General features: G+C 31.5%; 2 protein-coding genes and 1 long non-coding RNA gene across 4 annotated transcripts in view; 1 reads left to right on the forward strand and 2 right to left on the reverse strand.

Annotated features, from left to right (window-relative positions):
• The window catches only part of LOC141450782 (cysteine-rich protein 1-like), a 14,701-nt gene extending 7,490 nt beyond the window's left edge, over window positions 1-7,211 (reverse strand). The window contains exon 1 of the mRNA XM_074121590.1: window positions 7,051-7,211. Coding sequence (XP_073977691.1) covers window positions 7,051-7,090 — 40 coding nt within the window. The 5' untranslated portion in view covers window positions 7,091-7,211. The remainder of the gene's footprint in view (window positions 1-7,050) is intronic.
• Window positions 1-12,413, forward strand: part of LOC141450783 (uncharacterized) — an 18,366-nt gene extending 5,953 nt beyond the window's left edge. For both annotated transcript variants that reach the window (XR_012456316.1, XR_012456315.1), the window contains 3 exons: window positions 6,778-6,962; window positions 8,585-8,729; window positions 10,914-12,413. This is a non-coding gene — a long non-coding RNA (uncharacterized lncRNA). The remainder of the gene's footprint in view (window positions 1-6,777; window positions 6,963-8,584; window positions 8,730-10,913) is intronic.
• A 5,363-nt stretch (window positions 12,414-17,776) lies between these two features.
• On the reverse strand, window positions 17,777-21,675 carry Hmgcr (HMG coenzyme A reductase). Its single transcript, XM_074121591.1, has one exon. It carries the CDS (start codon window positions 21,397-21,399, stop codon window positions 18,826-18,828), a length of 2,574 nt encoding a protein of 857 aa, XP_073977692.1. The 5' UTR covers window positions 21,400-21,675; the 3' UTR covers window positions 17,777-18,825.
• Window positions 21,676-26,175: the final 4,500 nt, after the last annotated feature.

A 26,175-nucleotide genomic window follows, 5' to 3' on the forward strand; every position in this document is an offset into this window, starting at 1 on the left:
TAAATTGAATGCAATGAAATGCATTACAACAAGCAGTGCCTAATGCATATCTAGAGAAAGGAAGTATCAGTTTATTAAAACAAGGCCGTAATCTATGGAGCAGTGGAGGAGGCAGTGTGTGGAATAGACTGTCTGTCTCTAGCTGCCTCGTTGGGCTAATCAGGGGGTCGTCACTTGGTTTCTACGGGTCATTGAACCTATTATCTATAATAATTAGATAATATTGTAGAAGATTATACAATCCTGTTACTATACTTTCCATCCTGCTATTCGCTCACCCTTGGACCAACTTGGGCCTGTCCTGTCGGCTTTCTTTTCTGGTATCAAAACATTGATAACAAATGAGAGAAATCTCCAGTCAAATACTATTTTCGGGTTGAGGTACCAGCACAAAATATAAAGTTAAATATTCCTTAGGTGAAGTGGGGTCACATTGATGGCAATAATTTTTATTTAATTTGTGAATTTAGGAGCTGAAAAAGATAATATAGCTGCGAGAGAAAAATGAAACTTTCTGTCTTTAAAATTTCGTTACAAAACCTAATTACGAATGTAATACACGATCACTTTACTTCCTATGTACAGCAGGAAGAGATTGTAAATTTTGGTGGGGGATTCCAAAAAAATTATTCTTTATTTGTGGGAATATAGTTTCATGTAACTACTCGTACTTACAAAAATCCATATGTTTCTTTACTACAAAGAAGTTTTTCCATCGAGTGGATTTGTTTTTTACTACTAGTTAGTATTAGTACTAACCAGGTGGATTAATTATCTAAGAAAATGGTTTGGATTTAATCTAGAAACTGCTTTATGGTCAAAAACAGGAGCAAAACTAGCTCACATTGACGAGATAACTAACGGTCCTTGTTGTTCATTATTTTTGGTGACTGATTCATAGTTTCAATAGGATGAAAAAATAATTGCCATTTCAGTCGTGATACATTTATTCTGCCGAGCTTTCGACCTAGGGACTAGGTCATCTTCAGGGCTAGTTTACAAAGTAATATTTTTACATTACATGGTTGGTGTATCTTCTGTCTTGTCTGTTCATGGACTGAGTGTCCATGTATCCATAAAAATATTGCTTTGTAAACTAGCCCTGAAGATGACCTAGTCCCTAGGTCGAAAGCTCGGCAGAATAAATGTATCACGACTGTAACGGTCCTTGAATGTTTGCTCTTCACTCTTTTTTTTCTTTCTTTTTCACTCAGTAAATATTAAAGATAGACATTGCAGAAGCGATATCACTGTTACAACAAACGTTTGTAACCAAGCATTGGATCAGAAAGTTTTATCTACAACTTACAACGCAGTTAACTACTTCTGAAGTCACGTTGTAAGGAGGAAGCAGGCTGTTCTAGCGCTCACCAAAAGGTTACCTACAGCCAAATACAGAAAGCAGGTCAAGAAAATGCAAGCATGCAAACTGCATCCTGCCTGAGAACTTAAAAAAAAATCATGTGAATGTTATACCGCAGTTAGAAAGCGTACTTCCGGGGAAAACAGCTTTTTTTTGATAAGAATTTGATAAGATCACAGGTAAAAGTGAATATTTATTTCTTCAGTGATATTTTCTAGAATAAATTAAATATAATTTATTTAAGAATAAATAAAGCGTTATTAAAATTCAAATGAAGTGGCCAACTTTTCTAGAGTGAGAAGTTTGGCTAGCGGACGGGAAACAGTGTTGTGAAGTTGGACAGGTGGCAGGTGTTAAAGTGGAATACAAAGAAAGCGGAAGTAGCGGACCATGTTTAAGCAGTCCTGCCAGTGACATTCTGCTGAATACTAATCATTATGGTGGCCAGCTTGAGGAGCAGGGAAGAAGAAATATACGCATTGGTTCATCGACCATTTCTTCAAAAATATCAACTAGGAAAGGTTTACGGAGCTGTCCAGTAAATCAAGATGTTGGTTAGTGTTAATAACAGAGAAAGTTCTAAACAAAACTATAAAAGAATAAACGCCTATCCATGAAGCGGAAAGGGTGAGTTTACTGTAGCGATTATCAAGAAAGTTTTTCCGCAATTTTGGATGAAATAGGCCTGTGTTTTCCTTAAATTTTGGGTTCAACAGAATGTGAGAACTTTTATGTAAAACTTTTTTCCAAGATTCTTTTCCTTATATTCTTTGAATAATGCTATGATAAGTCGCTTCCGAACAAGTTACTTTACCACAATCTGTACGAAGTAACATTAAAAGCATTACTGCATTTCCGAATTTGAGTTAATAGGAAGTACGATTTTACAGTTTGGAAATATAATTTTTGTGGGAGAATTTGTCCGATTCAGGCCACAATAATAAGCATTGTACTTATATATGCGTATATTTCAGAAGTTAAATGAAACGTAACGGAAAAACGTAGATAGCTGTCAATAATAAGTAAATTCAGCTTTTAGCCTAGTAATTAATAGCGTAGATCAAAAGAAGAGGGCATCGCTGTTGTCTCCGAATGGATAATACTATATTTTAATTGTTATCAGCAATGTTTCACCGATTGTCCAAAAACAAGCTGAAGATCGTGATTTTTTAAAGGTGAGCGAGATCGATAATTTTAATCATTACCGTCTAACTATCAGCATGTTGTTTAATTACCCTTATCTTTCCCATGAGTACCATCGTAAACGGCAACCACTTTACATTAATTTTAATAGGATGAAAAAATAATTGCCATTTCAGTCGAGTAAAATTTATTTTGCCGAACCTTCGACCTAGGGACTAGGTCATCTTCAGGGCTAGTTAGAAAGTAATACTATTACATTTCAGGGTTGGTGTGTCTTCTGTCTTGTCTGTTCATGGACTGAGTGTGATCGGTCTGTTTGACAAGACAGAAGAAGACACACCAACCCTGAAATGTAATAGTATTACTTTGTAAACTAGCCCTGAAGATGACCTAGTCCCTAGGTCGAAAGCTCGGCAGAATAAATGTATCACGACTGAAATGGCAATTATTTTTTCATCCTATTGAAACTATGAATCAGTCACCAAAAAGAATGAACAACAGTTAATTTTTGTAGTTCATATTATTCAGATCTCACAGCTAGGAAAGAGATCTGTGCGTTTAATAAATAAGGAGGCTCCTCCTTTACGATGAAGCCATCGTGAAATTTGCCATGAACAAAACCGGATCGAAGGGATTAGGGATCCCACAGTTCAAATCACAATCGGAGTTTGGCCATAATATAACTGTGCTGTTACTTCCTAACATGAGAAACTGTGAGCTAATGAAAAAGGCTTTCAAAAATCACTTTTTGAGACACTGCGTGCCTAAAAACTTGTATTTTCTGACTTTAAAATTTGTATCAGATTCATTATTCTCCTTCGTACAGCTGTAAGGGATCAGAAGATAAAAGTCACGTGTAACTCTTCTAAGCTGTAACACTGTAGTTATTTATTTTATGTAACGGTCAAATTATCCAGCATGTAATATAATCTCGTAGAATCTCTTATAATATTTGTTCAAATAAATTAATAAAATAGCCAGGAAATAATATCATAAATTTATAGAGGTATATCTATTTACATTATAGTTAACACTTATGTCCACATATGTGATTCATATGTGTTCTAAATATTGTGAACATTTAAACGATAAAAATTTTTTTTTTTTGTATCTATAAGTAGAGATGATGTAAGCACTTGAAGTTAACTAAAAACACAACGCCATGTTGCGTAAGGAGATTTTTTTTTTTCTATTCTTATGTTTTACAATGAACCATTAACTTTAAGATAAACAGTAGGAGCTACTATAAATTGTTGAGCTACGTTCATTCTTCCTTACTGTATACCGTGAGAAAGTAACACTGATCGATTGTAGTATAAACGCTGATTAAAAATATTGCATGTTTTGATTTTTTGTAAGACAACATCAGTTTCTAGGTGTAATACATTTTACAACTTCATGGAATTTAAATTTTGTGCATTGGTTTTTTTTTAAACTCATTTTATTTTTAATTTACAACTGCCTATTGGAAACAAGTAAATCGGATTACAATACATAGATAAAAATGGCAGGAAAGATTTGAATGAGGGCCATCCAACGATAACCATCATGAGTCGACTAACATAGGATGCCGCGTTGAAGGGAATTCGAAGGGTGCCCGTTTTAATCATGCGATCAGGTAATCGCGAGGCCATCGACGCTTCAGTCTTCGGCGAGGATTTGAAGGATGAGTCAGTTTGGGATAGATTGTTTATGAGCGGGTTGAAGTGTTAAGAAAGTTTAGAATGAAATTTGGTGTAACGGGATTTGGCTAGGTCAAGGACAAATGGGATTTTTAGATCATTGAGGATGGTGTGATTGCTTACGTAGAAAGGAGCGTTAAGGATTGTGCGTAGGATTGTCGATTGAAGGGATTGTATGTGGTTGAGAATGGAACGCTTTGCAGTACCGTACAGTTCCAGTTCGTATGTCCAGATTGGGGCTAGTCGGGCTGTGTAGATTTTCTTTTTGTTGGTAAGAGACAGTTTGGAGCTTCTGTCGAGGAGTCTTTTGGTAACGTAAGTAAAGTTCCTGTCGCTTGAGTCGAGTATGGGGGTTCCAAGTAAGGCGCTTGTCGAGTAAAAGCCCAAGATAACGCACCTTATTTGCCGAAGGAATAGGAATCTGGTTCAGGTAGATTGGTGGGAGTACCTTGTGATTGAGGGTAAAGGTTATGTAATGAGATTTAGACTCGAATTGGTGCATTGGTTATTTATTTAGCTTTGCATCATGAGAACCGGCTGAACAAGATCTTTCTGCATTTCTGATAATTTTGCTCACAAACAAATTTAGTTTAGAGAAGGTACAATATCTTGTCCATTGTACCAAGCAGTCAGCATTCACAACACTTGTAATCAAAGTCAACTATTTCCCTGAAACCACTTGAAAGCAATAAAAAAGAGATGTCTTATTCTAAAGTGATACGATATGTGCGTGACCGGTGCAGCTTTTATCGGAAAAACTGTATCCGTAAAATATTATTCAATTTGGTTAATGATTTCCTTCAAATTTAGATATGTAGTTTTTTTTTTTTTTTTTAGTAAAATATTCGTTGAAGATATTGCCTAAAACTAAGATTAGAAGTCAATTGTAACTAAATTCCGGAAACTTAAAGGAAAAACTGTGCTACACCTAAATATTTTAGCGTTAAATTCTTCCAAGGTTTTTTAGGCGATCGACAAATATGATTGCCTTATTAGTAATTCAAAAATCATATTCTACTACTCAAGCCAACTACAACGACAATGAATCGTGAGTGAATACTGGACAGATACAATACTCATGACAGTTGTATTACTACGAGTAGACGTAGTTTTAGCATTCGACACAGTATGGCCATGACTAGACTCAATAAAGTAACCTCTTTGCTGGCAAACAATACTAACTCTTTACTGCAGGACAAGAAATTTGGAAATTCGTCTAATCTGGTTGCCAACGATTTTACCAAGGCTGGGGTTTCTCAGGGTTTAACTCTTAAGAACAAATATCATAGAACAAAATTACTGACAGGCCTCACACAAAGTGGAAATTAGTAATTGCAGACCAAAAACCTTCTCCAAAACAAGCATATAACTAAATCTTTGAAAATTAACCACACTGACAGTTATATACTATGAAAAAACGGCTGACGATGCACAAAAATATCTTAGTTTACAATCTGTTCACACCTTATTTGTTTTTACTGTCTAGCCATTCCTTATCTATTACTCAACCTTTTTGACTTGTTCCAGTCAATACTGCCGAAGTTTCGTCTCTCTCTTCAAATAGACGTTTAGCAAAGAAACGTTAAAAACCTTCTTTTGCCTTTTCAAATTCGGTTAGGCACAGAAAGCTTTACTTCTGGCCTTGGTTTATTCGCACCTTAGATTTTCCACCCTCTGACACATTCAGGGCGATTAAACGTTTAGTAAATATTTCCGATGTTCTAGAGTTTAATAATATTGCAAAAAGAGAAAGTGATTGTTAGTTTCATCGTACCAGATGTAAAAAACAATTAAAACACAAAAACAGAACTATTTTTTGATACCATACCCTCATTATTTAACATTTGTACCGATAACTTATCTTGTGTTTATTGACAATTCCTTTCCTAAATCAATTATTTAAATAATTAAATAAGCACGACATAGACAAGATATTGTAAACACTTATCTGAAATAAAATTCAAACAAACATTGCCTAAAATTAATTTTTAATATATTTTTCAAGGTCGTTTTTCATTTTGAAAAATCATTTTTCCTAATATTTTTATGACTGTTCAGGAGAGATAGATAGATGGATGATTGATTGGCTTCTCCCCTAGTACCTCACTTCGATGATAAGCTCATATCAAAGATTACCTGTTTCACGAACTGTACTCGTAAAATATGAGAAAGAGATAAATATGTTTTTGCGAATTGTGATATTGAAGAAAATTTTGAGGCTAAGAACGCGAGGAATTGCAGTAAGAGAAAGGTCTTATGAATATTCTCGACATTTTTGTTGCTTATCTATATTGACCAAAAGATCAAAATCAAAATATGATTATAAAGAATTGACTAGAACTTAAAATGACAAAATGGAAAAAGCAAATGAAGCGTGATTTGTTACTTTATTTAAAATCATTTTTTATAATATGCTAACTTTTCAAGGACATGGTTAGGTCAGTGTCAACACTTAATTTATTGCTAGTTTTTTTTTTTAAATCATTTTTTATTACAATTTGAAAAATGATTTGCTATGTTACGATAATAGTGACAGGATTATTGTATGTTATAATGATAACCGAACATGTTATATTTTTTTTTTTTTAGTGAAAACAGCTTGTAAGTTCTCTTTGCTTGGATCTTGTTGGGTCAGCCTCACAAAGTGGGTCAAACATGTATCCAGCTTTAACAACGTAAATAATATAATTGGGTAAAACGTTGGCAATTTGTAATGGCAAAAACTTGGGACATGAGTACATTGCTTAGAAAAGACAAGCCTTACTTTTTAAATTGTAAGTAAAATAAGCAAATATTCACTCCTTATTTTTTTTTATATTAATATTTTAATATTAAGAAAAGAAGATTTAAAATGATACTTACCAAAATATACAGGTTTATTACATTTAGGACAGTTAGGCATGATGGTATCTTCTTTTGTTATAAACAAACAAACTTATTAACTAAGTCTAACAAACAAATATTCACTGGAGTAAGCAACAGTCAAGACTGAACCACTCTACAAAGAGTAGTTCTATTAAACAACAAATATCTACCTCCCTCCACCAGTTTAGTTAACAGTTCCACTCTCCGGTACATAGCAGGTAGAGAAAAAAAAACAAGATAGGAAAACAGAAACCTCTAGCTAGCTAGGTTCACTTCCTCCACAGAATTAACTGACGTTCCCAGAGAACTTTACCAAACCGCTTTTAGGTATAGAAGAAAGGTGTTTCAAAGAGTGCAGAGTTTTTGATTTTTTAGAGTTTTGCAATGGGTGTCAGTGTATGTTCTTCTGTCATTTTCTTCCTTACAGGAGTTCCCCCCAAAGTTAGGAAATTTATTGATACATATTTTCTTAATTTCAAATATAAGTATTATCACTAAAACTGTTAATATTCTAAATGGTTCTACAACCATTGACAAGTTCTTGCCTCCAAAGTGAGCCTAATCTTAGACGTCCCTGTTTGTTATGGCTGTCCTCTAATTATGCACACTTTAAAGGTTTTTTCCAACTCTGCTCACACCTCTTGAGCTGTCTTACCTTGAAATAGTCATTTCCTCATCCAAGATATTCCTTTGCACTTCACCTGCCTTCTCCATCCTCGCGGACAGAGCAAATTCTTAACATCTTATACATATGTACTGTGTCCGCTTCTCCGTATATCTTGTACAATTCTTCTTTTGTCATTTGTTTTTCACATACACAGTTCTTAAATATGCGGAGTAGTTTTTCCCCCTAAAACAAAGCGGTTCTCCTCTTCAATTTTTGGGAATAGTTCATGCCTGAGAAGCATACGTCAGAACAGGCGCAATACAATGTTGTAAAGCCTTATTTTTGGTCCTTCTAAACAGAAGGCTGTTTATCTAGTATTTTATTAGACTAAAGTAACAACTAATAGCTGCCAGTCCTGGTAATGTATTCTTGGCAGAGGTAAAGTTTATTTTTTTGCGAGTTCAGTTTATGGATTTACTCCCCTGATGTTTTGTGTGTGGCCAGTGTTACAGTAGAGGAAGGTTTTAGGTTTTTGACCTCTTAACTACATGAAAAAATACTTTACCAGAAATATGAATCCTAATTCCTGCTCTATGGCAAGTTGGTCTAGTCGTTATGAAGCATGGCTTTGTAAGTGTGAGATCCCCAGATCAAATCCCGCGTATCTAGCGTATAGCTAGTAAGAATTGTTTGTGCTTCCTCCCCCACGTCCACCGAATCGGTACTTCGTCGTTAAGCACCGTCTGGAAAACTAGGCGATCTATGTTTGGCGTGACTATGTTTAAATTCCAAACTAATCATACTGTCTGTTGTATACATGCATATAACTTTTTTGGGCCTAGCTACCTCACGTAGTTGGTGTACAATGATGTAACCATTCCAACGTTTCATCTTCCATGTTAAACAATTCGTTTTCTCTTTCAGAATACATCAAAGTAGCATATCCAGTGAATGTACAAGAATACAAAAGAAATCTCGTTCCAGTAAACAGCAAAACAAAGTAAATTAAAATGACAAAAAACTGAATCATTAATGTGGGGTAAAAAATAGCGGCACATAGATTGTTATGGTAAGATAAGAACATATGAATCTAATTTCTAAATTAACAGAGCAATAAACGAGCTCAGTTATTTTGAAAATATAATATTTAAATTTTTTTACATTCACATTCTAAAATTTACATATATCATAATCAGTTAGAGAAATCTTTCTCATTGAATTACTCCCAAAAGGCAGAACTGTCCAATAAAAGTTAAACCTCAGTGGATTTTATTCAATTTTATGTCTACCTTTTTTATTATGTCTATTTAATTCATCAGTATTATTTAACAATTTTTATTTCCTAGTACAAATGAAATAAGTAAGTTCGGTGATTATATTCTGCTTAAATTCATGCGCCCCCTCCCGTATAAAGTACAACTCCAATTTTACAATTCTAAAACATTACACATAGAATAAATGTACAAAACTCTTTAAAAGTTACTAGGTTTCATTAATTTTTAGTTAATTGTTTTTACAAAATGTTTTATGATTCATTAACATTTTGAATAACATACCATGTAACCTCCCTCACTCAGTTAGTGTAGTGCTAGACGGGAGCTCACGTGAAGTCGAATTGTCTACATCAAACTGATTTATCAGCCTCCAATGCTTGCTACGACAGATAAAAGCTAAACTATTATACATCCCAGCGGATCTAATTACATTTTCAACATAATATGTTTTAGTGCGTATGTACATGAACATTGGATTCTGGTATGTATGTATCTTATTTACTGAAAATACCATTCAGTCATTTACGCTTACATTGATACATCTTAATTGTCAGTTCTAAAGATGATTATTTTCAAAATTATAACCGCAGCAAGAATGTCATAGTTTGATGAGGTTGAGAAAGAGTTGTAGTATCTATGTTACACTGTGAATTCCCAGTTGCTCGTGTTTAGAGGAAAAGAAATTATTCTGAAAAAGATAATTCTCTTTTTTGTTCATCGTAGTAAATACTATGACAAATTTGGAAATCGAGTGATGAGAAATTAGCCTTATATCTACCTAAGAATTTTCATCATTAAAAGATCTTTATACAGTTTTTTATTTATTATAGAAACTGTATATATTCATTAAGGTGAAATTCCATATTAAGATATCCAAGATACCAAGATGTCCTATATGGTTAATTTCAAACGTAAACATACCTATTTACACCAATTTACCATTGCAGTAATTAGTTCCATCCAATAAAAGTGAAGATTTATCGTTGTTATTAGAAAAAAATGATCGAAAGTAATGTCAATCACATTGTAAGACAATAGAGGTGTTTCTACTATTAGTGATGATAGAACAAAATCATCATTAGTAAAATTTAAAAAATGCAGTGTAGTGGGTCTTTAGAACAGTTTGAATTGTACTGTAAGTTTTATTCTTTACTAGAACATCAAATTTCTTTACTTTTCATCTAATGCCGTAAGTAAATACTTGAGTGTTGAAAGCGTAATTCCACTTGGTCACAATTATAAATTTCTCAGAAACTAGTAACCAGTACTTTATTAGTTTCACTCAATCCAAGTATGTCTAACAGAAAAGGAGAGTACACCACGCAGTTAAGAATTTTCATTCCTATCTAGGATTTTATTGTGAGACTGCCCCCATTTAGTAAATCTTTAAATTAATTGTAAGTTAATGAGAAGCCTTTCTTTATATGTTTTTACTTTAAAATTATTAAGTAAAATGAAGTACATCTTCATTTCTATTGCAGAGTGAACATGATGAGAGATACTATTTTTTAGTGTATTAACTCTCCTGTTATTTTAGCCAACTAATATTTTATGTTACCATCTAAATTTGAATAATAGATTTAAAAGTTGCCCACCGCTAATTCTGTATACAGTTTGTTCCTCGTTTGCTGATTTTAGCCTGTACTCATTTCTAATATTCTTCTAATACCAATTATTCTGATTCCGGGAACATGCAAACTGATATTCTGGTGAAAACTTGAAATAAAAAAATGTGACATGATAATTAATACTTCTCTGACGTGGTAACATAAAATAAAAAATGAAGTGAAAGAAAATTAAAAGCTCTGCGAAGGAGATTAAAGGGAAAGTTGAAAATTAATGTTGATTGCATAAATAGATACAAAAGTAATGTAATGCATATATTATTAACTTCGTTTTTTGTTTTTAAATGTTAATGCAGATAGATTCAAGCATTTTTATTATTTTAAATGCTTAATATACCATTTTATCTTTTACAGGTTAACTAAGTTACCAACCTTAAGGATAAGTAATGCTCATTGTGTTCTCTGCGAGATGATTTTAACTGAAATATCACTTACTTGCTGAGGAAAGAAAGTTGATTTATTTTGTGTTTTTTTTTTCATTGGAGCAAAAAAATAGATTTGTGCTTGTAAATAAGTTAGTTGGACGTGTTATGAGCTACTGAAAAAGACGTGATTACACTCCGGGCTGTAGTTTTGTCTATTTTAATTCTTGATCTTAAGTTTTTTTTACATTTTTCATTTTAATTTGATTTTTTTAGTATATATTATTTGATTTGTGGAAAACTTATGTTGTTTTCTTCATCTATCTAATGAAATTTGATTGTTGTAGGTTATGGATTATCAGATTCAGGTCCTACTTTTGTAGCATCATCACACCTCTTCTGAAGTGTCAGTAAATTGTTTTAAAACTAGAAATTTAATTAAACTCCACGTTCACAGATTGCTGTAGATGTGAAACAGTTTACAAGCCCACTAGAGAAATATATATCTCACTCAGGGAGAGTCAACTCTCCTAGGATATGTAACGGAGGGAACGGCTAAGTATTCAATATCTTTGTTACAGTTAACGTAATAAATTTTAATCAGGCTAAATTAGTTTTAGAACCTTTTTTCAAACATATTAATAATTAGATTAATTGGCTCAAAATACTCAAAGCACATCTAAACCCTAGTTGATCTACAAAACAGCATTAATGCTTAAAAGAGAAATGAAAATAAATTATATTTTTTAAACATAATGGGTTCATTAATTTTTAATTAAATTCAATGACACATCTTCTAGTCTTAAAAAAGAGAAAGAAAAACTGGGACGTGACATTGAATAGATTCTAGAAAATTATTTTAAATAAATCCATTTGCAGAATATGATGTAATTAGTCATTGACTTTAGTGCGATTTTTAAGAAAATGCCTACTGCCAAGCTGGATTCAAGAAATCGCTTAGAATCATTATTTATTTCAATTCAATTGATGCACATTTTACTCGAAGCTTCTAGCTCCCTGGTTTCAACTATGATCGTTCAAATTAATCAGCTATGATCAGAAATGTATTTTAGCATTCCTTTTAAGAGGTTTTATCAGAGAATGTCTTTATTTTATGTTTCATCTGAAGAACATCATTTTATTGTTGCCTCATCTATCCTGTGCTGTAGAAGAAGCTTGACAAAAGGATCGCCAGAGGTTCTTTAGTTTTTTTAAACATCTTTTAACTTTTGGGAATGTGAGGGATTCGCCCACAGTTCCTTAGCGCCACTTTTAGGCTTCTAAGTCTGAGTTTAAAGCGCAGCTAGAAGGATCGTTTCATTAGGAAGATAGCCCGTGCGTTGTGTATTGTTTGTGCCCTTTGAATTGTGTGTACTGTTCTGGTAAGTATGCATGTTGTTTTGCTTTTATGTGATAACCCCATGAGCGGGCATTAAAATGATTAATCAGAAAAAATCAAATTAATGAGCAGCTTAAGATTTACGCAGAAAATCCCCGATCAGCAGTTTCTTAGTTTTATGAAAAACATATTGTTAAGCTTTTCCAAAAAATTATCATTAATTAAAGATTTCTTCTAGATTCTTAGGATCATTTAGATCTAAGATAATAATTCAATAAGAAAATTTTAAGATTAAAAAGACAGAGTACTAAATTTTGTATGTCATTCATGAATAAATTCTTATTGATATATTTTGTTTTTTATAATCCCAAATTGAGTATTGTCTTGAAGAAATTGATTACCAACATTCTTCTCTTAATTGTGAACGACAGGATGTGTAATGAACACATACCTATTAATTAAAATCTTTAGTCAAGGAATTACTCGAAGTAAATAAACGTACATCAAGGACAAAAATAGATTTGTCTATTAGTAAAACTCTAATGGAATTCAATTATGAATAAAATAATTAATTTGTCAAGGATGAAGCTTCGAAAAAAGAAGATAAGTATAGTGAAATATATTTTGAAGTTGCACTGTAGTTTTAAAGCGACGAATTTCGTTCATTTTGAGGCTACTTGAAGCTTCTTAGGAGTTACTGCATTGGAATTCGAGTTTACAAAAATTGAATTGGCTAGAAAAATGCAAGTAGCAAGTACACTTTTAGTAGGTAACAATATATCTTTTATACTTTTGAGGAAACATGGTGTTTGTAACCAACCATAAATGTAAATTAGTAAAGTGCTACTACATTTTCGTTTGATGAAAACAACATGATGGATATACTAATTTCATTCTAAACCAAATTTGTTTCTTGATTAATTCTCGAAGATATTACCTTTTTACTAGATTCAGATGAATATAATAGATATTCTTGGTAATAATAATAGTGAGATAACTGCTCTATAAAATATAAACTTGATATTCCGACCACTTAAAAGCAGTCATAAGCAAGAGATCTGTACACCTATTATTTATTTCTATTGTGCTCCAAAGAATAATTAAATTGAAATAAAACAAAGATAAACAAAAGATTCATTCTGTAATCAGATTTCAATATTAAATTATTTATAAATTTAAATATGCCTCTAAAAGATTTGTTTTATAATGGTTCATTGACAAAATTGTTCGTTTTAAATCAAACACTTCAAAAACGTTTAACTGAAAAAAGCTATATTTAAAGTACTATGCAAGAGGTACATACTTAAATTTCTACAATTACTTTTTAAAACAAAGAATTTACAGTAAAATGTTGAGAAAGGTAATAAATTTCCAGTTTTAACCACTTACCGTTTAAAATTATTTTGTGCAAAACAAAATTGTGCTAAAAGAGTATGTAAAATAATCCAAGGTAATAAAACGTATTTTATTATTATTGCAGCATAATTTAAATAAGAAGAAACAATTTTTTTTAAATGCACATACCAATATGCAATTAGTTCAAAAATTGGTCGCAAGGTTACAGCACTTACTAAGGATTAAAAATGTAAATATACTATTAGTTTTTAAATTGGCCACCAGGTAACAGGACTTACTGAGAATTTAAAGTACATTATTAATTATATTAAATAAATTAGTTTAAAATTTGGCCGCCAGATTACAGCACTTACTTGAAATTAAAATAAATATTAACTAATTAGTTTAAAATTTGGCCGCCAGATTACAGCACTTACCGGTAATTAAATAGATACAAACTAATGTTGAAATAACAGGTTATCTACAGCAGTTCGCTGCCAGACAGCAAGCAGTGAAGAGGTAGGCATGATTTTTTTCTTCGTCAAAAACGAATAAATAGCTATCGTTGATAATTGAAAATACAATGTTTCAAAAATGAATCACAAAAGTTGCTAATAGGTAGTTATTAGCACCTGTACTGGACCCTCTCATATATAAAATTTAAGTTGAATCAAAGTTTTTTGTTTTGTTTCAAATGATTATAGCTGATAAATAAAATAGATAACAACAACACATACTAAGGATTAAAAATGTAAATATACTATTGGTTTTAAAATTGGCCACCAGGTAACAGCACTTACTGAGAATTAAAAATATATTAATTATTTTAAATAAATTAGTTTTAACAGTACCTGTACCTCTGGACCTCTAAACAAATTGTAAAAAATCATGTATGTACAAATGAAGGAAATGTACTCAAACTTCAAAATTATCCGCCCCACCCACACCACCCTGTGAACACCACTTACCTAAGTACATGGTATGACAGTATGCATATACGAGAAGTAAGATCCTTTTATTGTTTTTTTTTTTAGCGTAATAAAAACTATAATTACTTAATTTTCCTAAAATATATTAAGAATACAATAATACCACCTAATGGTAATTTTTTGGAAATAAAAAAATGTTTTAAGATACAATATATATGAAAAAAAGCAGTATGAATAAAAAAGTAGATTTAGTTTATAGGTAGTTGCTACCAGAGAGCAGAACTTACTCAACAATTTTGAAGCTTTAGTCGACTAAAATTATTTAACAATAACTTAATACCAAGTAATAGTAAAGGAAATCTAATTCTAAAAGAAAAAGGTTTATGATGCAAATTTAATTTAAAAAACGCAATGGAATAAACATTATTTTAAATAAACTGCCATTAGATATCTACTGTAGCGGCACTACTTATTAAAAGTTTTTGAGATCAGTTTACACATTTCTAACTACTAAATAGTTATGAATTAAAAATAAATTAATAAAATTAATGAATTTTTAATTAGGTCGCATATTTTTACTTATAGTAATAGAAATGAATAAAGTAAAAAATCAAAATGTAAATAATCATAGAACAAATTAATATTGACATGTTAATCAATTCGAAATCTCATGAAATCGTTTGATCTTGAAGATCTTAAAGGTTTATTTACGTAACTTATCGATGAGAGAGGTACATAATTGAAATTAGTCTTTTACATTAAACCATTGCTTTGAATTGGTACTCTCATATAACTTTTTTTTGAGCATTTTTTGCTTTCCTGGAAAGTGCTGTTATCTGGTGGCGTTTTATGCAACTAAATTTTTTATTATGAATTAATTGGTTTTCCTTTTTTTAAAAAAGAAGAAATATTGGCAATTAAACTTCTTTCTGAGTAAAATTTAACTATTTTTTTAAAAGATTTAATGTACATTTTGAATATTATTATATGTACTTTCAAATAAACGCTTTTGTTAAATAAACTTCATTTAGTTGTAAGTTTCAACAACTGTATTGCATTTTACACATATTTTTCTAAAAGCTGGGAGAAAAAGAAAACAAAATGTTCTTAATTTCGTCGATATATTAAAGCTTTTTTTTACAGTTATATTTGATTGTAATGTTTGGAACTTAATATACTTAAAAATCAGTAGACCTACCGGATAGACTGATGAACTGTATTCTACAATTATTTTTACTTTCATTATGGCAATTTTATGAAGCAGAAGTAAGAAATTATAAGTATTTCCAATTTATTTTCTCTGGTAAATGAAATTTTTGACGCACACGGAATTAATTTATGCATTATCCATGGTTTTTCACCTTTCTTAGTGGGTTAAGTTTTCTTTGTTGCTAATAATTAGCATACATATGAAGAATAATTTATAGATTTGAACTATATCATACTTTATGAACTTTATTAGGAAAATATCTACATATATAAAATATGAATGGTATCCTACGTAGACTGTCAGTTCATTTTGAAATCCTGGAGGAGCATTTAAGTCTAAAATATGATCATAACTGGAAGGATTTTATGGGGCAAATACCTAAAAACATTATAATTCCATTTATTATTTGATTATAATTCCAGCATCTTCATTTAAACCTAAGTAATGTTATGTTATATATTTCTTAATTGTCTTACTATAATTATACTTATCTTACTGATGTGAGGAATGTGAAGAGCTGGTGAAAAAGCAATAAACCGAAAAGAGAACTTGATTAATTAAGGCCTTAAAACAAACAATATTTTAGCAATTTGTGGCTATTGAGCATACTAAAGTAAAAATGAAATGATGACTATGTTGAGGTGAATTTGATCTAACAAAGAAATTTTTATAACTACCTCAATTGTAAACTGTGGTTGAGAGAAAATTAGGTTTAACATTAACACGAAATTCGCCATTAAAAGAAAGCGTTTCAAGGTAAGATATTACTTTCATTTTTGTTTTTGTTTTAATTAGGTGGACTTACCTTGGATAAATATTATATATTTTTACGTCTTTATTTACTATTTATTACTGCAATAACGGTGTGATGAAATCATTGAGGTTGGCCCAGATTTTTCTTTTTTGAACCTTCTAGAGTGTCCAGTATTTGGCTGAGATTCTTTGGTAAAATTAAATGCTGTTCGAGACATAGCTAGGAAATTATAACGAGATAAAACCTATTTTATTTTAAATTTAAAAACTATTTTTGGATAGACTGGATTGTGCTTAAGGCTTTGAACGGGTCATTACTGGAGAATAAATCTTATCTGGGGTAATTTAGGAATGGATAGGTGTAAGCCTTACTTACAAAAGCAATGTAAAGATGTTGGAGGTACGCAGATCTGTCAGATTTGTAGACAACAAGAAGGCGTATGAGCTGGCTTGTATGAGACCATCGAGACATTTCTGTTTCTTTGAGCCAGAGGGCAAAGCATGCTTCTGAGATGCAGATTAAGAACTGGAGGATGAAGAAGCTGGGTAAGGATTGGAGAGACTCGAATGAGCGTTTCCTGATGTTAGGCAAGGTTTCTTCCATTTTTTTTTAGAAAAACAAAAATAGTTAAAGTTAATAAAAACTGGTATAAATTACAGAGTATTTGTTCTCCTCAACATTACTTGTACAGAATACCTACAAAACCCTTAAATTCACACTAGTTTTACAAAAATGTTTTACTGTTTAACTATCTAAGTAATTCACATGTACACAATCAATCCCCTTCACTTAGTCAGCTGGTGTGTAACAGAAACATAAGTGGTAGTACATTTCTCTACACCAAACAAATGACTTTGTTGATGGAAGAAAATCCCAAACCGGGTAAAAGTAAACTAAAAGTAAAAAGTAAGTAAGAAAGTATGGATAAAATCAACGAGACATACAAGTTATGAGGCACACACAAAGTAGAGTAGTGACTGAAATCATTAAACAGAAAGGAAAAAAAATGCATCATGAAATAACAATAGATTTAAAAAAAGTAAATAAATAAAACAACTGGGTCAAGAGGACAAAAATTACTAGAAGAATATTGTTTAAAAAACAACCCTGATCTCCAATTGATGGATTCAATATCCAATTTACACCCATTTTTTTATTGATTGATTTATCCTCACACTATTACTCTTTGCTCGATAAACAGATTAATAATCACTATTTATTCAAAGGTTCGAGGTTTCCTTCTGTAAAAGAAAATAAGTAAAAAAAAAAAGGAATAAAGAATGCACAATAATTTAAAAATATTATTTACTTGTCATTTTAAAAAGTATGTACTGTAAAATTTCCTTCTGTATTAAAACAAATTCAAAATTGGCTAAGTAGTGATTGGTGTTTTAGATTTACTTACTTTTCTAAATCATAAGACTCCTTCAAAAATATTGTTCACTTTTTTAATAAGTTCAAGCAATCTCATAAATACATACTTTCGAATAGAATCTAAAAAATTTAAGATTTTATTTCATTATAATCTATTGTTTTCTCCAAGCTAAAAAAAAACTTAGTTTAAAAAGAAAGAAATTAACCAAAATAAATTATATGTATCCTCTCTAAAAATTATAATTACTGAATCTAACTTAAGTAACGTTAACTATTTACAATTTTATTTTTTTCTATTAAGTACAGTTTCTTTAAATCAAATTCTCCTGAAATATTTCTTTTTTTTTTAAATATATATTTTAACAATTCTATTTGTACATTGATTTTTTTTAAGTTCTATACACGAAATTACGTTTTACTTATATTATAAATAACAATTAGCAAAATAAAATATAATCCTACAACCGGTAAACAAAAATCAGCAAAAAATACGTAGTCTTAAAACTTTTATGATAAGTACATTTAACTATACAATGCCGAGAAATTTCCTATGTACAAAAACTTGTTCTTATTTTAAATAATTAAAAATAATAATAAGACTAGTCAAAAATGGCTGAAATAAGCCCAATAATTTGTTTTTTAAAAAAGAAAGTAGAAAACGTAAAATAAATATAAAATACTGAAGCATTATTGTTTGTTTATGAAAATTCATTTTATACAGGCATAGCAATAATAAATTAATAAAGTGTACTTACAATAATAAACTAGCACCCTTTATATAAAAATAAATAAATAAAATTGCAAATTAATGTAAGCAATTCTATCACTTTATTAAAGCAATTTTTGTGGTTAAAAAAAGGTATTGTTTTTTTATGAATTTGATATAAATATTAATTTCTTTTTGGCCTTCTTTTGGTTACAACCTCATTTATTGTTCGTGTAGTTACTGAAAAGAGCAAATATTTATGGCACACTTAGACATGGTCCAAATTTCTTCACAGTAATTTTCTCAGATTCATCTGTGATGTTAGCTGAAGATCTGTTGTGTTTCAGATGGCTTTTTACCAGATGTCCAGCGGAAAGTGCAGACAATAGTGACAGTTCTCCAGCTAAAACTGAACCACAAACAATTCTAGCCAAAGCTGCAGCATTTTCTCCCGGTCTACTTTTATGGGCACCTTTAACTCCCAATATATCCAAGCATGCTGATTGAGGACCAAGCTGTGTTCCTCCGCCAATTGTGCCTATTTCAATTGAAGGCATGGTACAAGATACATAAACCTCATTGCCTTCATCTCCCCAAGGTTCAATGAGTGTTAAGCAATTACTGCTGCTGACATTCTGCGCTGGGTCTTGGCCGGTTGCAATATAAATAGCAGTGACAATGTTAGCAGCGTGTGCATTGAAACCGCCAATACTTCCTGCCACAGCTGAACCTACTAAATTCTTGCTGATGTTTAGATCAACCAAAGCTTGTACAGTTGTTTTCAGCACTTCTTTTACAATTTTGGCCGACACTATTGCCTCACAGACAACATATTTCCCACGACCTTCGATCCAATTAACAGCAGCTGGTTTCTTATCAGAACAGAAATTACCACTTAAGCTAAGTATTTCCATGTCTTCAAAATATTTTCTGACATAATTTAAAGCAGCTTCTGTAGCTTTTGAAACCATATTCATACCCATTGCATCCCCAGTTGTAGCCACAAATCTGATGAAGAGATAACGACCGGCTATTCTAACCTGGATTTTAATAAGCTGGGCAAAACGACTTGTTGAATCAAAATTCTCCTTAATAGCATCAAAATTACTGCTGACTTGCATCCATTGCATCGCTTCACTGGCTCTTGTAATTGAACAAAACCTAACCACAGGGCCTCTTGTCATGCCGTCAGCCACAACTCTTGTAGTAACGCCTCGTTCAAGTAGGGCCTTACATCCTCTGTTAGTGCTAGCAACTAAACATCCTTCAGTGGTGGCCATTGGAATATGCACCAATTTACCATCAAGCAGCAAAGGTCCAGCCATTCCCACTGGAACTGGTACATACCCTATAACATTTTCACAGCAAGCACCAAGAACTTTGGTGTAATCATAATTCTCATATGGAAGACCTTTTATAGCATCTTGTAAATCAATTTTACCAGATACGATAAGATTTCTACGAATACCAATACCTCTTTCTGGGTTTTTGACCACTTTTTCTAACATATAAGAAGGTATTTTGCCATTACTTACAAGCAGTTCAATTTCTCTGTCAGTCAAATTTACAGCGTTGCCTTCGCGTTCGTATAGAATCAAACACTGGTTTAAAGATCTAGGTTCTATAATCTTCTGTACAAGTGTTCCTTCTGACACTTTCTTTCCACTTATGTCTAAAGCAGGAACTGGAACTAGCTGGGGCATTAAACTAGTCTGTACACTTTTATCTACACCTCGCGCAGAGGTTATTTCAATCCATTTCTCTTTTTCAGCTTTGCTTTGAATATCAGATATATAACCTGCAACTAATTCATTATCCTCAAAAAAAATAAATTTTATAGTAAGAGCTAGCACGAGTATCAAGACAACAATATGATCAGTACTACCTCTTAACCATTTCATTAGGTAACCTTCCGTTTCATCGGTTTCATTGAAATTAATTTTATTTTGTGAACTGAGAAATGGAGACACAGTTTGGTCATCTTCTTCTATGCCAACTAGTGCCCACCTACTGTTTAAATGTACCATTACTAATCCAAAAGCCATAATTATCTTTACTCTTTGAAGAACTGGGTTTGGTTTCTGACCCTGTTCATGCATTTCATAGATTGCTGATGAATGATAATACCAGGGTGGTAGTTTTCCTGACTGATTGTGCACTAGTTCAAGTATTAAACTCAAGCAAGCAGGATAGAATGTCATGAAGACTACATAGTTTATAATAACCGACATACAAGCAAAATAAGACAATATTTCCAGTCTTCTGATGCCACAAAGTGTTCCAACACTAATAACCAATGTTTCCACAAGAGTGTCTAATGTTAAACTTGGTCCTAAAAGCTCTACACCCAAAGCAATATTACTTTTCACTTGTTCTTGAGTAGAAGCACACAAAGCGAACTGGGCAAGCAATGTAGCTTTGGAAAGATCTATCAGTAGAAGAAAAAAGAAAAGCGCATCTTTCAAATCTGACAGATCACCTTGTAGAAAATTGATAATACTGGTAGTGAATACAAAACTTGAGAAAACCGTAAAAAGGCCGGCAATACCTAAAATATATTTAGAGCCCAATTTCCTTAAATTACAGAACTGGTAATAACTGTAGATTATGGCAATACAACGTATAGCTGTCATTATAATAGCGTCTACAGCATTATAGTCATTACAAGGTGATTTATGGCATACATTTAATGGATTATTAGGAGATTCAGAAGTGTGTATAGAACCTGAATCAATTGAAAATATACATGCTGTTAAGGTGAGTGTGGCCACAATAACTTCCCATGGATGGCTGGCACAGAATTCTCCATGGATTCTATAGATTGCGAGCATTTCTTTTCTTCTAAAAAGGCACTTCTTCACTTAATATTGAAACGGCTGCTTCAATTAATACGAAAGTCTACACGATATTAGTATTCAAAGTAAATTTTGCTAAGAAAACTTAAAACACTTTCAAATATTTTTAACAGTTGTACTTTGAATATCCATTATGATGAAATAGTTTCGCGAGCTATATAGAAAACTGTGTGACTCACTGATCACGTAACATTCATGCAACCCGACATTAACCTGAGTGAAACCAAAAAAGTGACAGCACTAAGAGGTGGCCAGCTGATCGACTCTTATAAAGAGAAAGTGGCGCTGCGCACGCATCTACCGCCTGATTTCAAATCTAAAGTTTCCACCTAACAAGCTGTAATAAATGTTAGGCTTATCTCCATAAAATATTATTTTACTACATATTTTCTTCTACTAACATTATGAATTCAATTTTATTTAATTACCTCTCTAACTGAACTAATTTAAAGTAGAAGAGGTAGCCTCTAACTATACCTATATCTTTTTTGTTATTATGGGAACGTCCTTGATTGGAACTTTCTCCTGTTAAGTCAAGGCAGTTGAATACTTAACTATTTCATAAAAGCAAGAAGTAAAACGTATTCCAGCATATTTATTAAAATCTTAACTAATAAAATGTTTAGATTTGGCATTACAGATATTATGAAAAAAAAGATTACATTCATTTCTTTGGTTTAACACCATTCTTAGGTTTACTTAATTTTTTTGTATTTTGTAACCAGTAGTAATAAAATAAATGTTTATTTTAGTATCGGTTATTTAATAATGACCATCATTTCTTATAGGTAGATATTATAGGTATAAAGCTGCTATATACTATCAAAACCACCGGGCGGTCAAGATAAAATAGCATAACATCAAGATAAAAATATGTTTTGCAATGGAAGGTGGGATTTAGAAAGAAATCTTCGGAGTATCCAAATAGTAAAAAAAAAACTTATTTATGCAGCAACAACACACAATATTAGTACATTTTGCTCTATGTTTAAGTCATAGGTCTACATAGGTACAATTTATCAAAGTTCAACAAAGTTAAAAATCCATTCTACAAAGCAGTACTTTAAGTGTACAGAAAATTGAGAATTTCCAGCTATCCTAAATGAACTTACCTCATTTCTCCTACAGAATTCCTTTAATCTATATTTCCACAGTATAAAAGCTATTGATATGAGTTTTACACGTGTAGTACATACAAAAACATCGATGTCCATTCGTCGTGGCATGCTGTTCTCTTTAATTCTCATTCATTCATTTCAGTCTGAAAGAAAATAAGCATGCTATCACGGATGAAATCATTAATTCAGTAGGTATTTCAAATCCAACCATATTAATATAAGATATTTTTAAAAAAATCGATGGATCAATTTTCCAGAAATAAATAAATTACAAAATAGAATAAATCTCCTCTACAAAGTAGTAATTTTACTTTTGGCAGATCAGAATTTTATCTTATTATCATGTATACTGTTCTAGTTAGGTGAAGTATACAATTTTCTTGGAATTTAAATTTCACACACAGATTTTTTTAAAAATAATAATTATTAATAATAAATTAATCAGCTATATTTTTGGTTCGAAGGCACCTCAAAACATGTAATTCAGGATTAAAACTCAGTTTTAACAAATTAATAAGATACTTTCTCTCAGCTAAAACATTGGAAAAATTAGAAAGGATTTTCTGTGAAATGGCAACACATATGTTTATAAAATTTAAGCGTTCCAACCAGTAGCTTGGAAAAGTGTATCTACATGGTAGATGATGTTTTATTCATTGTATTAAACATTTTTCGCAAATATACTAATGTTAATTGAAAACTGAAGCAACTAAAATCGATTAAAAACTTAACATCTTTTGTTAAATTTGGCAGATTTGGTGATACACTCATTTCTTGCGTAGTTCTTCGTTTTTATTTAGTAAATCTATATTCTGCTCCAACTCCTGTTAACTAGCCAGGTTTTCCTGGGAAGTTCCAGGAAGAGCGAAGTGCACTTTCTAATAGTATGTCCATTCCTCTCAGTGCTTTCGTCAGGAATTATAAAGTTCTCAGTGCTCACCCCTTAACCATATTAAGGTGACATGGTTTCTGTCTCTCCCTTGTAACGGCTATGAGATCATACCCTCTTTGTTTCACGTACCAGGCTGCTCATTGTGGAGGTATACTTCACGATGGTGTTCACATTTCGGCTATGTGATATCGTTGCAATGTAACATTTTCTGTTGCGATTGGCCTAAACACCAGAAAATAAATTTCATTCTAACCACCTGAGAAGACCATATACAACTTAATCCTCATTTAGAATTCAAGCTGAGAGAGAATTTATGATTAAATTCTTTAATTGCTGCTGTCTAACATTAAGCCAAGGGAGAAAATAATTGTAATAACATTGACTTGTGGCCTTTAAACGTTCCTTTATCACATTGTCAACATCTAAATTTTATGCAAGAGCTAAATTTTACCAAATCAAAGCTACGTCCTTCAACAAAACAATTTAATCACTAAATATCCTGTAAAACACAATAGTAATTATTTAATTATAATTTAAATTTGAAATTAGATTATTATCTTTTTTTTGTTGTTCTTTGCTCTAACTCATTTCATTTTATTACTTCTTTTTCTTAAAACGCAAGTTGAATGAGCTCATGCATCAAGGTAAAAGGACAAGAATTCTCATGTGAATATTCTCAATTTATTAATAAACAATTCCAATAAAATTGTGCGAGTAGGTGTTTTTCTGAATTACGAGTATATAATTGATAACTCTAGCTCAAAAATAGAAAATAGCCGATAAATCAACCTTAATATTTTGTTCGGGCACCCTGGATTGTCGCAGAGCGATGTCTCTCAACCGAAAATAGTACTTTTTTGTTACAGGGTTTTTTTTTCAATTTTTATGAGGCTTGTTCGTTAAGGTCACTTTTGGGAGAGAGGGAGGATATTTATCTCTAAAGAGTCCTTTGATAATAAGACATGGTCTTATCCTTTAAATATTATTTGGGAGGATTAAATTTGATGCTAAAATTTTGCAGGAAGTGGTTTTAAACGTAAAGTACTCTACTAATTTTCATAGATCTAAAACTTGTTTGAAATGTTTTTCCAAAAATTTCGATTCAGGGAAGTTATGAGAGAGGGGACGCTTCCCTCGAAAGCTTTTTTTCAGCCTTGAGTACGATTCTATCACTATAAAATGGGTTGCCAAAGATCCAATTTAAAGAAAAACTCCCAATGGAGTGAAAAAATTTAAAAGATTAACAATTTATTGATTGAATTTCTCTTTTTTCTTCAATTTTTCTAAACTTGGTATAATATTCTTTTAATTGAACATTTTTTTTTTTGAAGGAAAATTTAATGTTAAAGATTTTTTCGAGAAAAACTGGTAGGCATCTCAGTTAAGTTGTCATTTTAGAGCGAATTTTCTTCTAACAGATTTTAAAATTTAGAGGTTAGAAACTTTAGAATTGTAGTGAACAAGAAAATTGATCGAACGTCATACCGTATTTAACCTTTAAACTACTTCGTATTTACACTCCCTTTAGTGGAAGTGTGATTGAGTCAAATTGTTCGGAGTTTTCTTCAAAAAATACTCGCTTTGAGATTCTCTGAATCAGAAAAAAATGGTTTTAGGAAATTATCGGTTGTGTGTTTGTTAATAATTATGAACAGAATGTTTACTATTTGCTCTTTTTCTTTGTGAGGTGTTTGCTAAGCTAGTCAGTTTTATTTTTAGTTAGATAAACATTACTGCTTAACTAATTGTGATGCATGAGTTATAATTCTGTATAATCTAAATTTAGAAAAATCAACTACTCTCGTTCTTTTTTATGTATGTATATTTTTTCCCCGTATATTGTGATTTATGTGATTGCTACTTTTCTGATAAGATGTATCACTTATTTGGCTGTCTTTTCCTCGGCTTATAGAGATAAGATTGAAATGGCCTGACCGGCGGTGCCTTTCTGGTCATGATATAATAGATTATCTGAATGCAAGGCACTGGGCTTCATTTGCAAACTTTTGCAAGGCGATATGTAAGTATTAAGTCGAAAATTTTTGTCCTGTTTCTTCCACATACTAGCATGTGTCATTTTGTTAAGTTTCTGTTGGTGCATGTATTATATATTGTCATTCTTTATTGGGAGTAATACTATCATCGCTCCTACTATCACCTTATTATTATTATTTCTTTTTTGTTCTATTAAACACCAACTCCACCAACGGTCAGTGACCACGGTAGCCGTCTTTATAAAGTAATCTTTATTTTCATTTTCTTTCTTATTACACAATGAATGCTAGTTGTTTTATTTATCATTTTTTATTGAATACAAAATAATTATGGTTGTATATATTATATGTATAAAAATGGTTAAAAACGAAGATATTTTTGTTCAAGTTTGATCCATTATTATTTTGTAATCCATATGTGTACTGTATGATAATAAAGACAATAATAAATAATAAAATTTTTGTATATATTTATTAATTGCATATGCTCTGGATAATTAGCTGCACTTTGTTACAGAATGTGTTAAGAGTCATTTGAATCGATTTCTCAATAGATTTTCAATTAATTTTAAAGCAATTTAACTTTCCACTAACAGATACTGGACGCTGAAGTCCTCTTAAAAATCAATTTAATTGGAACAAATCATCCAAAGTAACAATCAATAGTTTGAGTTTAAGCTTTTTGCATTTAAGTTTGGTCAAAAAAACTGTGAAGATAATTGCTTTCTTAGCACAGATTTTAAACACC

The sequence above is a fragment of the Rhodnius prolixus genome, unplaced genomic scaffold, assembly GCF_049639745.1.
Source record: "Rhodnius prolixus isolate KJV_2025 unplaced genomic scaffold, Rpr scaffold_8, whole genome shotgun sequence".
NCBI classification, from domain to species: domain Eukaryota; kingdom Metazoa; phylum Arthropoda; class Insecta; order Hemiptera; family Reduviidae; genus Rhodnius; species Rhodnius prolixus.